We start from the raw sequence: 18,373 nt of genomic DNA, 5'->3' as shown, positions 1-18,373 counted from the left end.
AAAAAAGATTGTGCATGGATGTCAAATGAGAAAAAATAGTCCCACTTTTCTGGGTGAAACCGAATGATTTTTTATACTGTCGTAAATCTACCTAAACAGTGTAGACCAGCCATGTCAGCTGTTTGTGAAGCAGAATTAAGCCTGCGGTTGGGAAAAGTTAAGAAATATCGGCACACCGCGTGATAAGATATTTTTGTAGAATACTAAATTGGTGAAATGATAAATGCTGTTACCAATATAATGTTCTCTACTCTGCAATCTATTCCTTTATTAATGTCACGTTTGAGCTGCTTGCCGGTGTGGGTCTATCAGCGCTCTCGCCGTGTCTTGCTGCTATTGCTTCCTGTATATAATGGGACAGCTGCTGCTTGTCATCACCTAGTCTCAGCCTGCTAATTCTCTCCACAGAAACCAAGGTAGAGCTTGAAGAGCTGATGTCGGACATCAAAAAGACAGCCAACAAGGTCCGCTCCAAGCTGAAGAGTGAGTGCTCACCACCTCTCTCCATCTTTCCTCCAAATAAGTCTTCTTTTTTTCTCTTGACAAGCAGCTTTGGTGATTGTTAGGAAACTTGTCTTTGGTGCCGTATGCTGAGTAAGACAGATATATATAATATATAAAAAGAAGTGTCTAAACAAAATAAAACTAAAGTGTCTGGAAAGTTAGGCTATATTCCCACAATGGGTTTTTGATGTTGCAGGTTCTCTGAACCATTTCTGCACCTATTAAAGGGAACCTGTCATGTGAAAAACCACTTTTCACCTGCAAATATAGGGATAATCTGCAGGTTAATAGCGTTCAGAAGCTGTTTGGCCACTGCACTGAAAGCCTTGTTGCCAGTAGGAAATGTACTTTATTCCTCATTCCTTCGGCTTTCAGTCGTAGAGCTGTGGCCGGCCCGGCTTCAGTCACCACTCCGTATACAGTGAGTGGCGGCAGTAGTCCGTCCCTGCTCTGACTAACAGCCGGCTTAGTAATGCATCAGTACAGAGCCTGCTATCAGTCAGTGCTAAGGGGCAGTTACAACCGTCGCTCACTATGTACTGAGCGGTGACTGAAGTCGGGCCGGCCGCACCTCTGCAACTGAAAGCCGGAGGCTGCTGGGAAGAACAATGTATATTTCCTCCCAATAGCCGGGCTATCAGTGCGGCGACTCCATGGCCTCTGAACACTATTAACCCCATATCTGCATGTTAAAGAGGTGATCCACTACTATGTATAATTCATCCATCGATTTAAACATTTTAAATAAGTATTTTGGTAAATACCTTATGTTACCATATGTGCCTGTGAGTGGCGCTATCACTGCTCGCTCAACACGTGACCCCTTCTACAGCCGCCACTGATCTCCCCTGATATCACGTCAACTTACGGACTCCCTAGCATCACCTAGGCATGACCCAGATGCACGTACTCCCCGATTGACTGGGCTCTGGGTGGTGTTTCACTGCATGTCACAGCCCAGTATCCAGTGCGTGACTGTCGCCAATAAAAGCAGAGGAAAGCAGGAAAGCGCACACCATATACTGGGCTGTGACGTGCGGTGAAACTCCGTCCACAGCCCAGTGAATCAGGGGGAGTACTGGCGACTAGGTCATGATGATGATGATGGTGATGCAAGGGAGTCCAGAAGTTGACGTGACATCAGCGGATGTCAGTGCCAGCTACAGCCGAGGTCACATGACGCAGACTGAGGGAGCAGCGATAGTGCCGCTCACAGGCAAATATGGGAGCAGTATGTATTTACAAAAATATTTATTTAAAAGGTTTAAATTGATGGACACATTATACATTGTAGAGGACCACCTCTTTAATAGTGTTATTTAATGACAGATTCCTTTTAAAGGGAACCTGTCACCCCGAAAATCGCGGGTGAGGTAAGCCCACCGGCATCGGGGCATATCTACAGCATTCTGTAATGCTGTAGATAAGCCCCCGATGTTACTTGAAAAAGGAGAAAAAGACGTTAGATTATACTCACCCAGGGGCGGTCCCGCTGCTGGTCCGGTCGGATGGGTGTCTCTGGTCTGCTGCGGCGCCTCCTATCTTCATTCCAAGACGTCCTCTTCTGATCTTCAGCCACGGCTCCGGCGCAGGCGTACTTTGTCTGCCCTGTTGAGGGCAGAGCAAAGTACTGCAGTGTGCAGGCGCCGGGCCTCTCTGACCTTTCCGGCGCCTGCGCACTGCAGTACTTTGTTCTGCCCTCAACAGGGCAGACAAAGTACGCCTGCGCCGGAGCCGTGGCTGAAGATCAGAAGAGGACGTCTTGGAATGAAGATGGGAGGCGCTGCAGCGGACCAGAGACGCCCATCCGACCGGACCAGCAGCGGGACCGCCCCTGGGTGAGTATAATCTAACGTCTTTTTCTCCTTTTTCAGGTAACATCGGGGGCTTATCTACAGCATTACAGAATGCTGTAGATATGCCCCTGATGCCGGTGGGCTTACCTCACCCGCGATTTTCGGGGTGACAGGTTCCCTTTAAGTAAATTAGATTACCGTACTTACATTTTATCATTGTGGGTTTTTACATGCATTTTTGATGCTGTATATAAGCCCCCAACCCGACCTGTAAGAAAACAAAACTTTTATTTTACTTACTACTAGGGGGTCCGGTCAGATAGGCATTGCTCTTCTTGGTCCGGCACCTCCCATCTTCTCAGAATGCCGTCCTCCTGCTTGCTTTGTGTGGATGACGTGGCTCCTCGGCACCATGCTCCTGCGCAGGCGCAGTTCTCTGCCCTGTTGAGGACAGAGCAAAGTACTGCAGTGTACAGGTGTCGGGAAAGGTCAAAGAGCCCCGGCGTATGCGCACTACAGTACTGTGCTCTGCCCTAAACAGGGCAGAGAAGTATGCCTGTGCAGGAGGACGGGGATCGTAAGAAGGAGGAAGGCGATGGACCAAGACCAGCAACGCCCATCGGACCAGACCGCCCTGCACTTGAGTATAATAAAAGTTATTTTCCTTCTCTTGCAGGTCGAGTTGGGGGCTTGTGTACAGCATTATAGAATTCTGTATATAAGCCCTGAAAGGCGGTGGCCGTAACTCAGCCAAGCCTGGTGACAGGTTCACTTTAATAGTTTAAGACATTTTGTGCACCTCACTAAACACTTTTGTGTCTTAAGAACATTGGTATCACTTGACAAATTTATTAATTCGACAGCTTTTAGTGCAAAAAATAGTCTTGCATTGAGCAAGGTCCTGAATGTCTAGTCGGCATGTCACACCCGTGTACTAAGTACAATAAGACATTACTCCTAATACGTCACCAGGCACGTACATGCGACAAGAAAGGTTTAAACAATACAAAGTAAATGTACTGATGTAATATAACCAGAAATGTGCTTATTCTGAAGTTACCACAGGCATGCTTTAATGCCAATGTGTGAACTAACACTAAAAAAGAAGCAAACTGTACATATTTCTCCTGCTGACAATCAAAAATAAACGGTAAAGTAAGAGTTATTGAAAGGATAAACTAAAACCCATGATTTTACTTCTTTTAGATATTGAACAAAGCATTGAACAGGAAGAGGCCATGAACCGCTCTTCTGCCGATCTGCGCATCCGAAAAACACAGGTAAGAACCTGAAACCCTGTGAGCTCAGTGCTAGTGCTCTATAATCTGATCACAGGAAAGAATTGCTCATACTGCACTACACTGCCATACATTTCTATATTGTCACAATAAGGCCACGTTCCCACCTTCAGTATTTGGTCAGTATTTTACCTCAGTATTTGTAAGCCAAAACCAGGAGAGGAACAATCAGAGGAAAAGTATAATAGAAACACGTCACCACTTCTGCATTTATCACCCACTCCTGGTTTTGGCTTACAAATACTGAGGTAAAATACTGAATGTGTGACCGTAGCCTAAAAAGGTTAAAACGTAATCAAAATTTTCAATGGAAGTACAAAACAGAAGTACAGTAAAATTCAGAGTTAAAGGGGTTTTCACAGAAAAAATAGTACAAATTGCTTTGGTCACACTGTGTAGACCTAACCTAATTTGAGAATATTGCAGCATATTTTGCCCAATATTATTTATTATATTACATTTTTGCAGCTTTTACTTAAAAAAGGGGTTGTCCATCATAAAAAAAAATTAAACCCATGGGTGCGTTTAAAATAAAACATGTTGATACACTCTAGTGTCCCCATGGATCCAGCATTGGCAATTCATTCCCGAGGTCTGCAATGGCTCCGGAAGTGATGCCCACTTTGTTTGGAACAGGACAGGAACGATAGAGCCTTTCATTGGCTGCAATAGTCTGGTGACTAAAGGGCATTTCTCAGATGGCGTGCTCATCTAATCAACTGACCTGCAGCCAGTCATAAGTTGTAGGTCCTCTGACAACCTTACGGAGGCGACCTCGCTTATGGAGCCGGTGCAGACCTCGGGAGTGGTTTGAGATAGATCTATAGAGGGGCTGGAAGGTGAGCATGCCATCATTTTTTATTCTAAGTTTCCATGGCCTTATGCCCTCCAAATCTTCACTTGATAGACCGCTTCTTTCTATAACTTATTGATCTGATACAGTAGAGTAAGTTGTATTGTTAGATGTGGAATCCTGTTAGCGCTCAGTTGGTCCTGTACCAAGCGGCCTCATAGACGTTAGATAATACTTGGCTGTCGTGGCCGATTTCTATGTGTAGGCAGCTTATTGCCTGCAAATTTAGCACAAGTGATTGCTTTCAATGACTAACTCCTGACAGACATCTGTTACTAGTCCTTTAGTCATGGTTTCCTAGAGGTTTGTTCCGTAGAGATTTGCTTTAAAGGGGTTTTTCCTTCTGGAGTCAGGAGATTTCTCATTTTTCTACCTTCCAAATGGCTTTGGACCCAAGTTATCAAAGTAAAATAGGCCAAATAGGTTTTCTTCACTAAATATATTTTCTCCTATCCAAGTATAGGTGAAAGTGTATAATCTCTGCAGGTTCAACCATGTTATTGGGCATGTTTGACCCATGCACCATTCACGTCTATGGCACTGATGGAGATAGCGTTCCTATCAGTTTAATAGAAGAATAGAAGTGAATAGATTGGTAGTTAAGTGAACATTGCCGCTTAGTTCATACAAGAGATTTTGACACCCCCATTTCTGGGACTGATTGGAACCCCCAGCGATCATATACTAAATGGACAAAAGTATTGGGACACACATCTTACTCCTTGAGGTAATTAATTCAGTCCCATTGTTACAGGTGTATAATATCCAGCCCCGCGCTGTGCAGTCTGACCCACGTTGTAAAGAGCTCACTGATACCAGTGTGGTACTGTTATAGGATGGCTCCGGTGTAACAAGTCAGTGCATGAAATTTCTTCCCTCCTAAATATTTCTCAAGTACTTTTGGCTGGCATTATTGGAAAGTGGAACCACAGCAACTCAGCCACAATGTGGTAAACTACAAAAAGTCACAGAATGGGATCATGTGCTCATTCCATAACTCCAGAGTCCAAACCTCCTCTGACATGGAATGGGTTTCCATGGCTAATCAACTGCATGAAAGCCTTACATCACCAAGCACAATGTCAAGTGTTGGATAGAGTGGTGTGAAGCTGCCACCGCTGGAGCAGTGAAACTCCAGTGTTCCGTGAAGTGATAAACCACACCTCTTTATCTATCAGTCTGATGGAGAATGCAAGACAACGCTCCTTTCCTGACTGCTTTGTGCTAACTGTAAAGCAGAGTGGAGGAGAGAACATATTCAGGTGTTGGTCTAAATCGCTTAGTTCCAGGGAAGGAAAATCATAAAGATATTGTCAACGTTATCTTGTTAGTGCAGCTTTCCTTAAAAAAAAAAAAACTGACCCCCACATCTGTCCATATAGCGACTGCTGACGGAGGAGCATGTGACCAGACCTGTCCATCAGACTACTGCAATAGAAAAGCAGCTTTCCCATGTGAGGTGCTTTACGCTGGGAGGAGGCTGATGGACAGGTCTGGTCACATGTTCCTCCACCAGCAAACATTGTATGGACAGAAGTGCTGGTCAGTGTGTGAGGAAAGCTGCTCCAACAAGAGAAAGTGTCCGACCTCGTTAATTCTTCAACATACCAAGATGTTTAGGACAATTCTATGAGTCCAACTTTGTGGGAACATTTTGAGGAAGGCCCTTTTTTTGTTCCAGTCACAATGCACAAAGCAAAATCTCTGAATACATGATTGGATGTGCTTGTTACGGAAGAACTTGATGCCCCACACCGAGCCCCGACCTCAACCCCTTCTAACACTTATGGGGTGAACTAGAACAGAGATTGTGTGCCCACCTTTCATCCATCATCAGTGTCTGACCTCATAACTGCTTTTCTGGATGAGTGGGAGAAAGTTCCAAGACTCTCTCCAATATCTTGTGGAAGAATGTAAGCTGTTGGACCAACACCATATTAATGCTGATGTATGTAGACTGGCATGTGATGAAAGCTCCTGTACATATAATTTGTAATGTCCCAATTCTTGTGTTAACATAGAGCACATGAAACCGCTATTGAGTGGATAAGTGATAAATGTATTTATTGCTATATTGTTGTGGTAGGCTGGTAAAACTCGTTGGGTAGTTGCCACTACATACATTCTGAGGCATGAATAACGTTATGTTTGGACATTTGGTCATGAATAGACAATTCTATGATAAACATGCACATCCTTACAAAACACCAGTGCTGCCATAAAAAAACAGGAATAAACATATTTTCTTTTCACTCGATTTTCCTTCTAGCACTCAACATTATCTCGTAAGTTTGTAGAGGTGATGTCTGAATACAATGCTACTCAATCAGATTACCGCGAACGATGCAAAGGCCGTATCCAGAGACAACTGGAAATCAGTAAGTTCTTGTTGTTTTGCTTGTCTGTCAATCTTGGAATTCATTGATTTTAACAAAAAATATGGTAAAATCTAGGCATGCAATAGAATTTATGAGCATTCTGCCATTAAATCTAATTATAAGAAATGGGCATTTGCTGTAAGAGAAAGTAGGTAATGACACATCACTGGGATATACCAGGTTTAGGAATGTGAGGGTTTGACATCTGAGACTACCAGTAGACCCTAGAAGTAAGTGGCTTCAGGACTATTATGAAATACTAGAAATATCTCTATATCCATTTATAGCAGACACTTCAACACAGAGCGAAAAGTGATTTTATGATGATTTTTATTTTAATAGTTTTTTTTTGTAAATTAGAAAAATAAAGCAAGAGCAGAGAATGGATTAAATACTCTCACATATTCACTCCCCTGCAACTCCAGCGGTGCCGCTCTGGTGGTCTATGAGTGTCACAGCCTGCTTCTTGCAACCTTCCATGTATGATGAATGGCATGTGATCAGTGCAGGTAGTAGCTAGAGACTGACAGAGAAAATCGGAGCTGAAATAGTCGGTGATTGCAGAGGAGTGTGTGTGTATATATGTATATATATATATATATATATATATATATATATATATATATATATATATATATATATATATATATATATATATATATATATACAGTATGTATGTATATATATATATATATAATTTATTATTATAGCGCCATTTATTCCATGGCACTTTACATGTGAGGAGGGGTATACATAATTAAAACAAGTACAATAATCTTAGACCATACAAGTCACAACTGGTACAGGAAGAGTGAGGACCCTGCCCACGAGGGCTCACAATCTACAAGGGATGGGTGAGAATACAGTAGGCGAGGGTAGAGCTGGTCGATCGGTGGTTACTGCAGGTTGTAGGCTTGTCGGAAGAGGTAGGTCTTCAGGTTCTTTTTGAAGGTTTCGATGGTAGGCGAGAGTCTGATATGTTGTGGTACAGGGTTCCAGAGTAGGGGTGATGGGTGAGAGAAATCTTGTATGCGATTGTGAGAAGAGGAGATAAGAGGGGAGTAGAGAAGGAGATCTTGTGAGGATCGGAGGTTGAGTGCAGGTAAGTACCAGGAGACGAGGTCACAGATGTATGGAGGAGACAGGTTGTGGATGGCTTTGTATGTCATGGCTAGGGTTTTGTACTGGAGTCTCTGGGTAATGGGGAGCTAGTGAAGGGATTGACAGAGGGGAGAGGCCGGGGAATAGCGGGGGACAGGTGGATTAGTCAGGCAGCAGAGTTTGGAATAGATTGGAGGGGTGTGAGAGTGTTCGAGGGGAGGCCACAGAGCAGGAGGTTGCAGTAGTCAAGGCGAGAAATGATGGGAGCATGGACTAGGGTTTTTGCAGATTCTTGGTTTAGGAATGTACGGATCCATAAAATATTTTTAGATGAAGGCGGCAGGAAGTGGAAAGGGCTTGGATATGTGGTTTGAAGGAGAGATCAGTGTCAAGAATTACCCCGAGGCAGCGAGCTTGTGGGACTGGGGAGAGTGGGCAACTGTTTACTGTAATGGATAGGTTCATTGGGGGGGTCGCGTGAGATGGGGGAAAGATGATGAATTCTGTTTTGTCTATGTTAAGTTTCAGAAATCTAGTGGAGAAGGATGAAATAGCCGACAGACATTGAGGGATTCTGGTTAGTAGGGTGGTGATATCTGGTCCAGAGATGTAGATCTGTGTGTCGTCGGCATAGAGATGATACTGAAAGCCATGAGATTCTATGAGCTGTCCCAGGCCAAAGGTGTAAATGGAGAAGAGCAGGGGCCCTAGGAGTGAACCTTGTGGGACTCTGACAGATAGGGGGCGAGGTGATGAGGTGGTGTGTGAGTGGGAGACGCTGAATGTCCGGTCTGTTAGGTATGATGAGATCCAGGATAGGGCCAAGTCTGTGATGCCAAAGGATGAGAGGGTCTGTAGTAATAGGGAATGGTCCACTGTGTCAAAGGCAGAGGACAGGTCCAGGAGGAGGAGGTTAGAGTAGTGTCGCTTGCTCTTGGCAGTTAATAGGTCATTGGTGACCTTAGTTAGGGCAGTTTCGGTGGAGTGGTGTGACCGGATGCCAGATTGTAAGCAGTCGAAGAGGGAGCAAGAAGAGAGATGGGAGGACAGTTCAAGACGGACGTGTTGTTCCAGTAGTTTGGAGGCGTAGGGGAGAAGTGATGGGCGATAGCTAGATACAGAGGATGGGTCAAGAGAGGGCTTTTTGAGGATAGCTGTGATTGATGCATGTTTAAAGCTTGAGGGGAAAACACCAGTTGTTAGTGATAGGTTGAAGAGATGGGTTATAAATCAACTGACATGAAAATGACATTTACAGAATGGGAGGAATATAACTAAGCAAAAGCACGCGTGAAAAAGACTTGGATATGCTAATAGGTCACAGACTACACATGAGTTAACAGTGTGATGCAGCAGCAAAAAAGGCAAACACAGTTCTAGGATGTCTTAAGAGAAGCATAGAGTCTAGATCACATGAAGTAATTATCCCCCTCTACTGCTCCTTGGTCAGACCTCATCTGGAATACTGTGCCAGTTCTGGGCATCACATTTTAAAAAAGACATAAAAAAACTGGAGCAAGTTCAGAGAAGAGCGACCAGGATGGTGAGTGGACTGCAAACCATGTCCTACGAGGAACAGTTAAAGGATCTGGAAATGTTTAGCTTGCAGTAAAGAAGACTGAGAGGAGACTTAACAGCTGTCTACAAATATCTGAAGGGCTGTCACAGTGTAGAGGGATCATCCTTAATCTCATTTGCCCATGGAAACATTAGAAACAATGGAATGAAACTGAAAGGGAGGAGATACAGACTAGATATATCAGAAAAAACGTTTTGACAGTGAGGGTGATCAATGAGTGGACCAGGCTGCCACAAGAGGTGGTGAGTTGTCCTTCAATGGAAGTCTTCAAACAGAGGCTGAACAGACATCTGTCCGAGATGATTTAGTGAATCCTGCATTGAGCAGGGGGTTTGGACATGATGACCCTGGGGGTCCCTTCCAACTCTAACATTCTATAATTCTATGATATATTATTGTAATCCATGCCTTGCTGTATCTATTTTTTTTTTATAAATCATCAAAAAATCCTTTTAATTTTTATGTGTATGTAGAAGAGTACATAAATAGCCAGTAGATTACAATTATCCCTGATGATTTCTGTCCACTCCAGTAGCTATGGATGGTGAGAGGTTCAGCACAGTTTAGGGTTCTAGGAGGTCATGTGACTCTGGAGATATTTTTTTTTTTTAAATTCGTTTATTAATTACAGGACAGATCATACACACATTTGCTTGTATACATCATTATCCATTAGTTAGTTACAGAAAATTACCATACATAGCCGTGTATAAAATATTATAAAGATAATAAACTGTGTATGTTAATCAGTAACATCTTATTTGAACCTTAACTACATTAACTTCTAATAAAGCTTCTAAAACTAACATAACATAGTGCCTCTTGCAGGAGAGTTCTAAATAGACTCCGCCCTGTGAGTAAATAGTGTCCGCATAATCGTACACCCTTTTTATGCGTATACTGAGTTATTTTGATCTAAACAGTATGGCCGGATGAGTTCCATCTTCCCCATATCTTTTCAAATTTGGCTGGACAACCCCTGTTGTGATATAGCGTCCGCTCATATGGAATAATTGAGTTCACTAAGTCAATCCATGCCCTAAGAGATGGACAGGAACCTCCCATCCAACGCATTGCTAACACCTTTCGTGCCATAAATAGCGATTCTCTCAGAAAGATTCCCGTGTGGTGATCCCATGTCTCTGCCTCCCATACCCCAAACAGGCATACCAGTGGCTCAAGTGGAACAGGGATCAACACCAAGGATGTCAATAGTACCGTTACCTCTCTCCAAAATTGAAAAACAACAGGACATTTCCAGATCATATGAATGAAATCTGCGTCACTGGAATGACACCTCAAGCAGTCTGATGAATGAAGATGGCCCATTTTAAATAGACGAGTCGGGGTCAAATAGGATTGATATATAATATACAGTTGGGTCATCCTATTATTGATTGATGGGGAGACCCTAGTCGGGGATTCCAAGATTTCATCCCATTCTTCTCCTAGTGTATCTGGAAGTAGCCTCCCCCATTTTCCCTTAATTAAATCTAAGGTGGATTCTTCGCCTATGGATAACATATAGGTATATAAAGAGGAGATGAGTCCCTGAGGCCCTTGTGATTTGAGAATTCCTATTAATGGTAAAGTTGAAATAGTTCTACCTGCACCCGCATGCCGTACATATGATTGGAAAGCAGATCTTAATTGTAAATAACGGAAAAATTGAGATCTCGGTATATTGTGAGTATTTTGTAATTGTTCAAAAGAAACAAAAATTCCTTGGCTATGTATATCACTCACTGTGAGGACACCATACGATATCCAAAATTCAGTAGATGGATGGCCTAATAATCCCGGGAAATAGCTATTGTTCCACAATGGCATTTCGGCTGCTATATCAACAGATTTTGTAACTTTTTTAATTTGCCTCCATATCGAACGGGCCAATCGGAGCAAAGGAAGCAAACGAGAGACAGTAATTTTCTCCATTTCCAAAAAGCCCAGCGGGCAATCAATCTGAGCTGAATGTAATACATGGCTTTCAGAGTTGGGAAGAGACTCCCCGGGCATCCACTTATTTATCATTTTTGCCTGCCCAGCAAGGTAGTACAGATAGAAGTCCGGCAAGGCAGCCCCACCCCCCTGTTTGGGTCTCTGTAGAATGGATAATTTAAGTCTAGGCCTAGCTTTCCCCCATATGAAGGATGTGGTAAGGGAATTCAGGGTTGCAAAGAAAGATTTAGGTATTAAAACGGCACTATGTTGAAGACAATAGCTCAATTTTGGGAGTAATATCATTTTGATCAGGTTAATACGACCAGCCACAGATAGCGGGAGCTTGTCCCAGGTAGCAAATTTAGATTTAACCACGTCCAATAGTGGATATATATTGAGATGCAAATCTTGGTGACTGTATTGAGACATATGTATTCCAAGGTATTTAAAATTGGAGACAATGGGCAGCAGCGAGAGGGTTTCAAGGCATGGCATTGGGGTATGGGAGAGAGGCATCAAAGCAGATTTATCCCAATTTATATATAGACCAGAAAATGTACTAAATTTATCAATCATCGTTATTACTTTTGGCAATGTATCTTCTGTCTGGTCCATAAACACCACCATATCGTCTGCATAAAGACCAATAATGTCCACCCGGTCAGCAATATGTATCCCTTTAATGTCTACAGAGGACCTCATCCGTATTGCCAGGGCTTCTATAGCCAAGGCAAATAGAGCTGGGGAGAGAGGGCATCCCTGGCGAGTTCCCCTATGTAAGGAAAATGGTGCAGATACAGAACCGTTTACCACCATACGTGCCCCAGGTTTCGCATATAGTGTACCTATCCCTCTTAGAAATTTATTCCCAAACCCATATTTCCGTAAGCATGCAGTTAAAAAGGACCACTCAAGGGAATCAAAAGCCTTAGCTGCATCCAACGAAGCTAATGCCCACTTATTGTCTGGCTCTAATGAACTATATTGAATGACCGATTGCACTCTTCTAATATTAATAGAGGTATTTTTCCCGGGCATAAAGCCAGTTTGATCTGGGTGTATGAGATCTAGTATGATCGCATTCAATCTAGTAGCCAGAATTTTAGTGAAAATTTTGTAGTCCACATTCACTAAAGAAATTGGTCTATATGATCCACAATCCAGAGGATCCTTCCCCTCCTTCCTAAGCACGATAATATTAGCATCATAAAACGATTCGGGTACCGATTCTCCCTCCCATATTCCCCTTAGTACCTTCAGCAATATAGGTGCTAATTTATCACGATATTTTCTATAAAATTCAATGGGAAATCCATCAGGTCCCGGGGCCTTCCCGGTGGCCATATCTGCTATAGCATGTTCTACCTCTTCCAGAGTAAATTCAGCCTCCATAAGAGCTCGTTGGGATGGACTCAGCGAGGGGAATGTTATATCCGATAGATAATCCAGGCATTCATCGACATCTAAACCACTCTTAGACTTATACAACGAAGTATAATAATCATAAAAGCCCTGAAGTATTCCATCAGTAGAGGACACCAATGAGCCATCGGACACCCGGATCTGCAATATTGTGTTGGAGGTGCTATGCTGGCGCACCAAGAAGGCCAGGAGTGTGCTGGCTTGATTCCCTAGCTCAAAGTAGGACTGACGAGTAAAAAATAATTTGCGCTTTGACTTAGCATCTGTATGTTGGGTATACAATCTCTGGGAAGTAAGCCACTCAATTCTATTACTGCTGGACTGATTAGCTATATAAGTGGCCTCTGAGTCTTTTAATCTTTGCTCTATCTCCTCGTCCTCCCTCGCCGTCACTCTCTTAATATAGGAAATGGTAGAAGACAAGCATCCCCTCAAGTATGCCTTCAGGGTATCCCAAAATAGACCAAGGTTTTGGATTTCCGAATGTGTCAGCACAAAGCTATTCAACTGATCAACCGTCCTATCACTAGAGTCTATCAATTTTAACCAAAAGGGATTTAATTTCCAGGACCTGTTACTATTATCGGATTGCCCATATTTAAGTTTAAGAATGATCGGGCTATGATCTGAGATCCCCCGGTTACCATGTTCGATGCTATCCACCCATAGCGCCAAGCCACCCGACCCAAATATATAGTCTATTCGAGACAAAGACTGCCTAGTAGACGAGTGGCAGGTGTACCCCTTAACTTCTGGATGGTTTATTCTCCATAAATCTAGCCACCCACTCCCTTCCATAAATAGTGCTAATTGTGAGGGGTGCTGAGGCACAACTTCCCCTGAGTCCACATCGTCCAATCTCAATCTATCCATGGACTGATTCATTATTAAATTAAAGTCTCCCATACAAATAACATTGGCTTCCGGATATTTTAAGGAGAAGCCCAGAGCCATACGTAGGATTGACATGTTAGCGGGAGGGGGGTTATAGATACACAACAATACATACTCTCGTGAGTTAATAAATGCATGCACAAAGACGAAACGACCCTCCGGATCACGTCTCGCCTCTTTAGCCTCCCATCTGACCTCTTTGTGTATCAGCAGGGAGACCCCTCTTGAATAGCTAGTGTGGAATGCGTGTAGGGACCACTGTACCCATGGCTTTTGTATACATCGAGCCGTGTCTCTTGTCAGATGTGTCTCTATCAGAGCTACGACTTGAGGGTGATATCTTTTAATCTGCGAAAACACCTTAATTTTCTTTCGAGGAGTTTTTATACCTCGTATGTTCCAGGTCATACATATAAGTTCAGCCCCCATATTTACTCTTAAAGGGAGCATTGATATATATCATTATCATTCGGGTGCAGTCTAACGGCACCGCACAGAGCAAAGAATTAGCATTAGAGGCAGCCATGCTTAATAAACATCCAAAACTAGTATATAAAACCAAACTAAACAAAACTTGAACAGTAGGGGAGCATATTTCCATACTCCCACAGTCAAATTGAATAGGGGATACCCTCACTGGACTCAGTGTCCGGTATTGTTAATATTTTCCGCATCCAGGCAGAAAGCTCTATCTATGTTGCCATTAATCAGGGAGCTCAAGTTAGGAGTCTTCCGCATTCGACCCCCCGCGAGACCGCAACCACTCAGTCGCCTCCGCTGGATCCGTGAAGAATAAGGAGGAGCCCTTATAAACGATGCGAAGCCGGGCCGGATAAAGCATGGAGTAAACGATGTTCTTATCTCTAAGTTGTTTCTTGATATCCATAAATCGTGCTCGCTGCTTTTGAAGTTCCATAGAAAAATCTGGAAAAATCGATATGGTAGCATTATCGAATTTGATGAGGCCCTTCTGCCGTGCTAAGCGGAGGATGATATCTCTGTCTCTACAATTAAGGAGACGTGCCAGGAAAGGCCGCGGCGGGGCTCCAGGAGGAAGAGGCCTGGTCGGGACCCTATGGGCCCTTTCCACCGCGAATGTCGAGGAGAATCCATCTCCCAGTGATGACTTGAGCCATTCCTCCAGAAACTGTTCAGGCTGCTGACCCTCCGACCGCTCCGGGAGACCTATAATTCGGATATTATTGCGGCGCAGTCTATTTTCCAAGTCGTCTGCCTTTTGCTTCCAGGCATTTACGGATCCGGCAGCTTTGGTCAGTTTAGCCTCCATAGGGGCGATAGTGTCTTCAATATGAGACACCCTCGTTTCAACCTCCGTGATGCGCCCTCTCATAGTTTGCATGTCATGACGCAGGCGTCCCACCTCAGTATGCACATCTTCTATTTTCTCCGTAAGAGCTGATCTAGTGAGGGAGATAGCCTGCATCAACTGCTCTGATGCCTGTTTAAGAGTCAGTTCATCCTCTCCTCCCTCCTCATTGCTGTCGGAGGGGCGTCCTTTACGTTGAGACGGTGTAGGATTATTTCTAAGATTGCGCACATTATCATGAGGATCATCTTTGGCATATTTTTTTAATTTTTCAGCAGCCGATGCTCCTCTAGGGTGCTGCATGATGGATATTCACAAGGGGATTTCACAAAGCGACCCAAGGAGTAATTATGGACAAGCTGTATTCCGATTTTGAGACTTGTATTATGGAGCCCGAGGTTATAAGACAGGAGTCCACTGGGCAGGCAGTTTAGGGTATCCGGTATATAGAGATAGCCGCTGTAACACTCAAGCCGTGCAATTCCACAGTTATCGTAAGGGGAGCAGCTGAAAAGGGGTTAATCCCTGTAATGTTATGGCGTTAGCAGGGAAAATGTCCACCCGACAGGGGGGCGCAGGTCCCACTTTCTCAGGGCACACACTGCACCACCCCTACTTCTTCAGGCGCACACTCACCGCCCAGCGCCGCTAATAAGATTAGAAGCGCACTTCCCTAACTGTCAGGGTGTGCGCTGATATGATGGCCGCTACCCCCGGCATGTACCGCCACTTGCATCAGTCCTCACGGCTTACCAGTAGTATCCACCGCCACCGCCTCCAAGATGAGGGGGACCCGGCTCCAGCAGAGAGCAGCACCGCGTTCTTTCCTGCTCCCTCTTGCAGGTCCCTCGTCGCGCCCACCAGTGCGGTCAGTCACCGCTGCCTCCGAGATAGTGGGGGGTCCAGCTCCGGCAATGAACAGCGCGGTGTCTTGTGCTCCCTAGCGCGCGCTCCCAAGATGGCCGCCGCTGCACATGGGGCTCTCCTGCCTGTTTTAGCTTCTGCAGCTCCCGGCTCCGCAAATCTCCACAGCGGTCTCCCAGAAGGTCCACCAGACTCTCCGGTGCATGGGGTCCCGATCCGGGCTAGTACCGCTCGGTCACGCACAATATTTATAGCAAAATCAGCTCAGGATGTATGGAGCTCTCCTAGGATGCCTCCTTCTTCTTCAGCTACATAGCCACGCCCCCCTCCGACTCTGGAGATATTTGATCATTATCATGAAGGAGACATCACCTCGGCCACAGCTCATATTTATAGTGACAGTCCGTTCAGAGAATGACATAGGCAGGAAGAAAAGGAGATGAAGGAATATCTCTTGGGGTTGGATATGCCCTTGAGTTCTGCCAGAGGTTGTTCTGTGATTTGCGGGACTAGCCTGTTATTTATATTGGAAATAAGTGTCCTGTTTGCTAATACATGAGAACAGCATGGAGTCAGAGGACTAATAGGTACATCACCCTGTAGGCAATAACTGGCTTGGTATCTGTTGATTAGTTGGTTTCTATGTTGGAAATAGGGGAAACAACATGTCCTGGTTTTGGCAATCATATGGGTGTCGATAGATGATGTCTGAATGGACGTGTAAGAATTCATGTTAATTTTCAAGTAGACCTGTCTGGACTGCACAAAGTTTAATTGGACTTGCTACTTAAGAATTATTACTTTATATGCCCTCTGTATTCACTGGAAATGAAAAGTGTCGAACAAGTGTTCTTATAGACTAGTCTTTATGGCTTACCACCAGCCTCCTAATTCCTAAAATATGAATAATGTCATATGATTGCCGGTTTTCCTATTTGTACCTGTTCCAGAGATGGTTGCATATACAGTTAATGCATCAACTGGCAGACTTTTATAAGGAACATGTCAGTGTGATCCAGCCCCCTGAACTGTTCATGTTCATTTTGCTCTCTGAAACATAATATCATCCAAACCTTTACTGATTCAATCTGCTGCTCACTGACTGAAAAAAAAAAACGGTTTTAATTATTATATTTCTAAGGCTTAAGTGCTCTGGGCGTGTCAAGGTGCTAACACAGCCTTGACTGACTACAGAGTCAGTCAAGCAGAGGAAAGTTGGGCAGGGAGAGGAACAGAGCTGCGGAAGCTTGGGAAGTGCTTTTGCCACTCCTAGAGCACTCAAGCCTCATTTTCAATTAGGAAGCAACCGACTGTATCCGTAATATACCGTAACAAAATGATACCAACTTAAAGGATACCTCTCATTTTATAGAAAAGTTTTGATCAGTGGGGGTCTGAATGTTAAGACCCAAAATGACCTCTGAAACAATGCAGAAGAAGCACTCCGCAGAGCATCTATTGTCTTTACGAAATCTATATCCCCCTCCCCCAACTCTCCAGAAAGGGACAATCAAAATGAAGGAACAGTGCACTTAGCTGAATGCTTCTGCCCCTTCGTTTTAATGATCTGTGGTGGCCTCAGCATCCAAACCGCCACAGATCAAAACTTCTAGAATGTCACTATGATAAGTATGCTTTAATTAATTTTTGAGATTAAAAAACGTGGCAGTAGAAACAGCTTCACTGTTATATAAGGGCAAACAAAATTGTTTCCTCCACAGTTAACAGGTGATCGATGCAAACGCACTGAGCAATCCGGGGTGTCACCTACAGGTAGCATCAATGACGGTGACGAGAAGGGGCAGCAGGGGAATGTTGGGCTACCATGGCCTGCACTGACTATATAGTGGGTATATCGGTGTGTGTCCAATCCATAACATGATTATACCCAGAGAAACCGATATATTTCTATATATTCAAATTAACTGCATATCATTGTTTTGTCAATTAGCAGATTACAATATGTCTTAGAAAATGTATCAGACTTGCAGTTAGTTAGAAGGTAGAATATGTCCTAACTTGTAACAGATGACACATGCCACAATCTGGGCCGTCCATCTGGTTTCGCATTGTGGCTTGTGGTCCAGATCACTTTTTTTTATTATTATTTGAAACATATTTAAAATTTATATCCTGAAGCTCATTTGATTTATTTGCTATATGTGCAGTGAAATATCTGTCATATTTAGCAGATATCGGTATACAATATTTGTTAATAACTGTAATCCATTGCTGAGATCGCTAAGTGTATTATTTCTATTTTATTCTTAAAGGGAACCTATGAGAAGCGCTGGCAGAGCAGGGACAATTAAACCTGGAATTTAAACACTTACATGTAGTGTTTAGGGACAATAGAAGCTTCATTAAGTGGAGTATTAAGAGGCTGATAAAAGTGCTTCTCATACCTTCTAGGGGT

General features: G+C 43.7%; 1 protein-coding gene across 4 annotated transcripts in view; it reads left to right on the top strand.

The window, feature by feature from the left end:
- STX1A (syntaxin 1A) overlaps positions 1-18,373 on the top strand; it is a 212,375-nt gene that overhangs the window by 184,930 nt on the left and 9,072 nt on the right. For all 4 annotated transcript variants that reach the window (XR_011319792.1, XR_011319793.1, XM_069761405.1 and 1 more), the window contains exons 4-6: positions 409-483; positions 3,507-3,580; positions 6,721-6,829. Coding sequence is in view for 2 of the 4 variants with exons in the window: in XM_069761405.1 (XP_069617506.1) it covers positions 409-483; positions 3,507-3,580; positions 6,721-6,829 (258 nt within the window). In the remaining 2 variants the exon portion in view is untranslated. The remainder of the gene's footprint in view (positions 1-408; positions 484-3,506; positions 3,581-6,720; positions 6,830-18,373) is intronic.

Source organism: Ranitomeya imitator, chromosome 3, assembly GCF_032444005.1.
Source record: "Ranitomeya imitator isolate aRanImi1 chromosome 3, aRanImi1.pri, whole genome shotgun sequence".
Lineage (NCBI taxonomy): Eukaryota > Metazoa > Chordata > Amphibia > Anura > Dendrobatidae > Ranitomeya > Ranitomeya imitator.
This window is presented reverse-complemented; position numbering and strand designations above follow the sequence as displayed.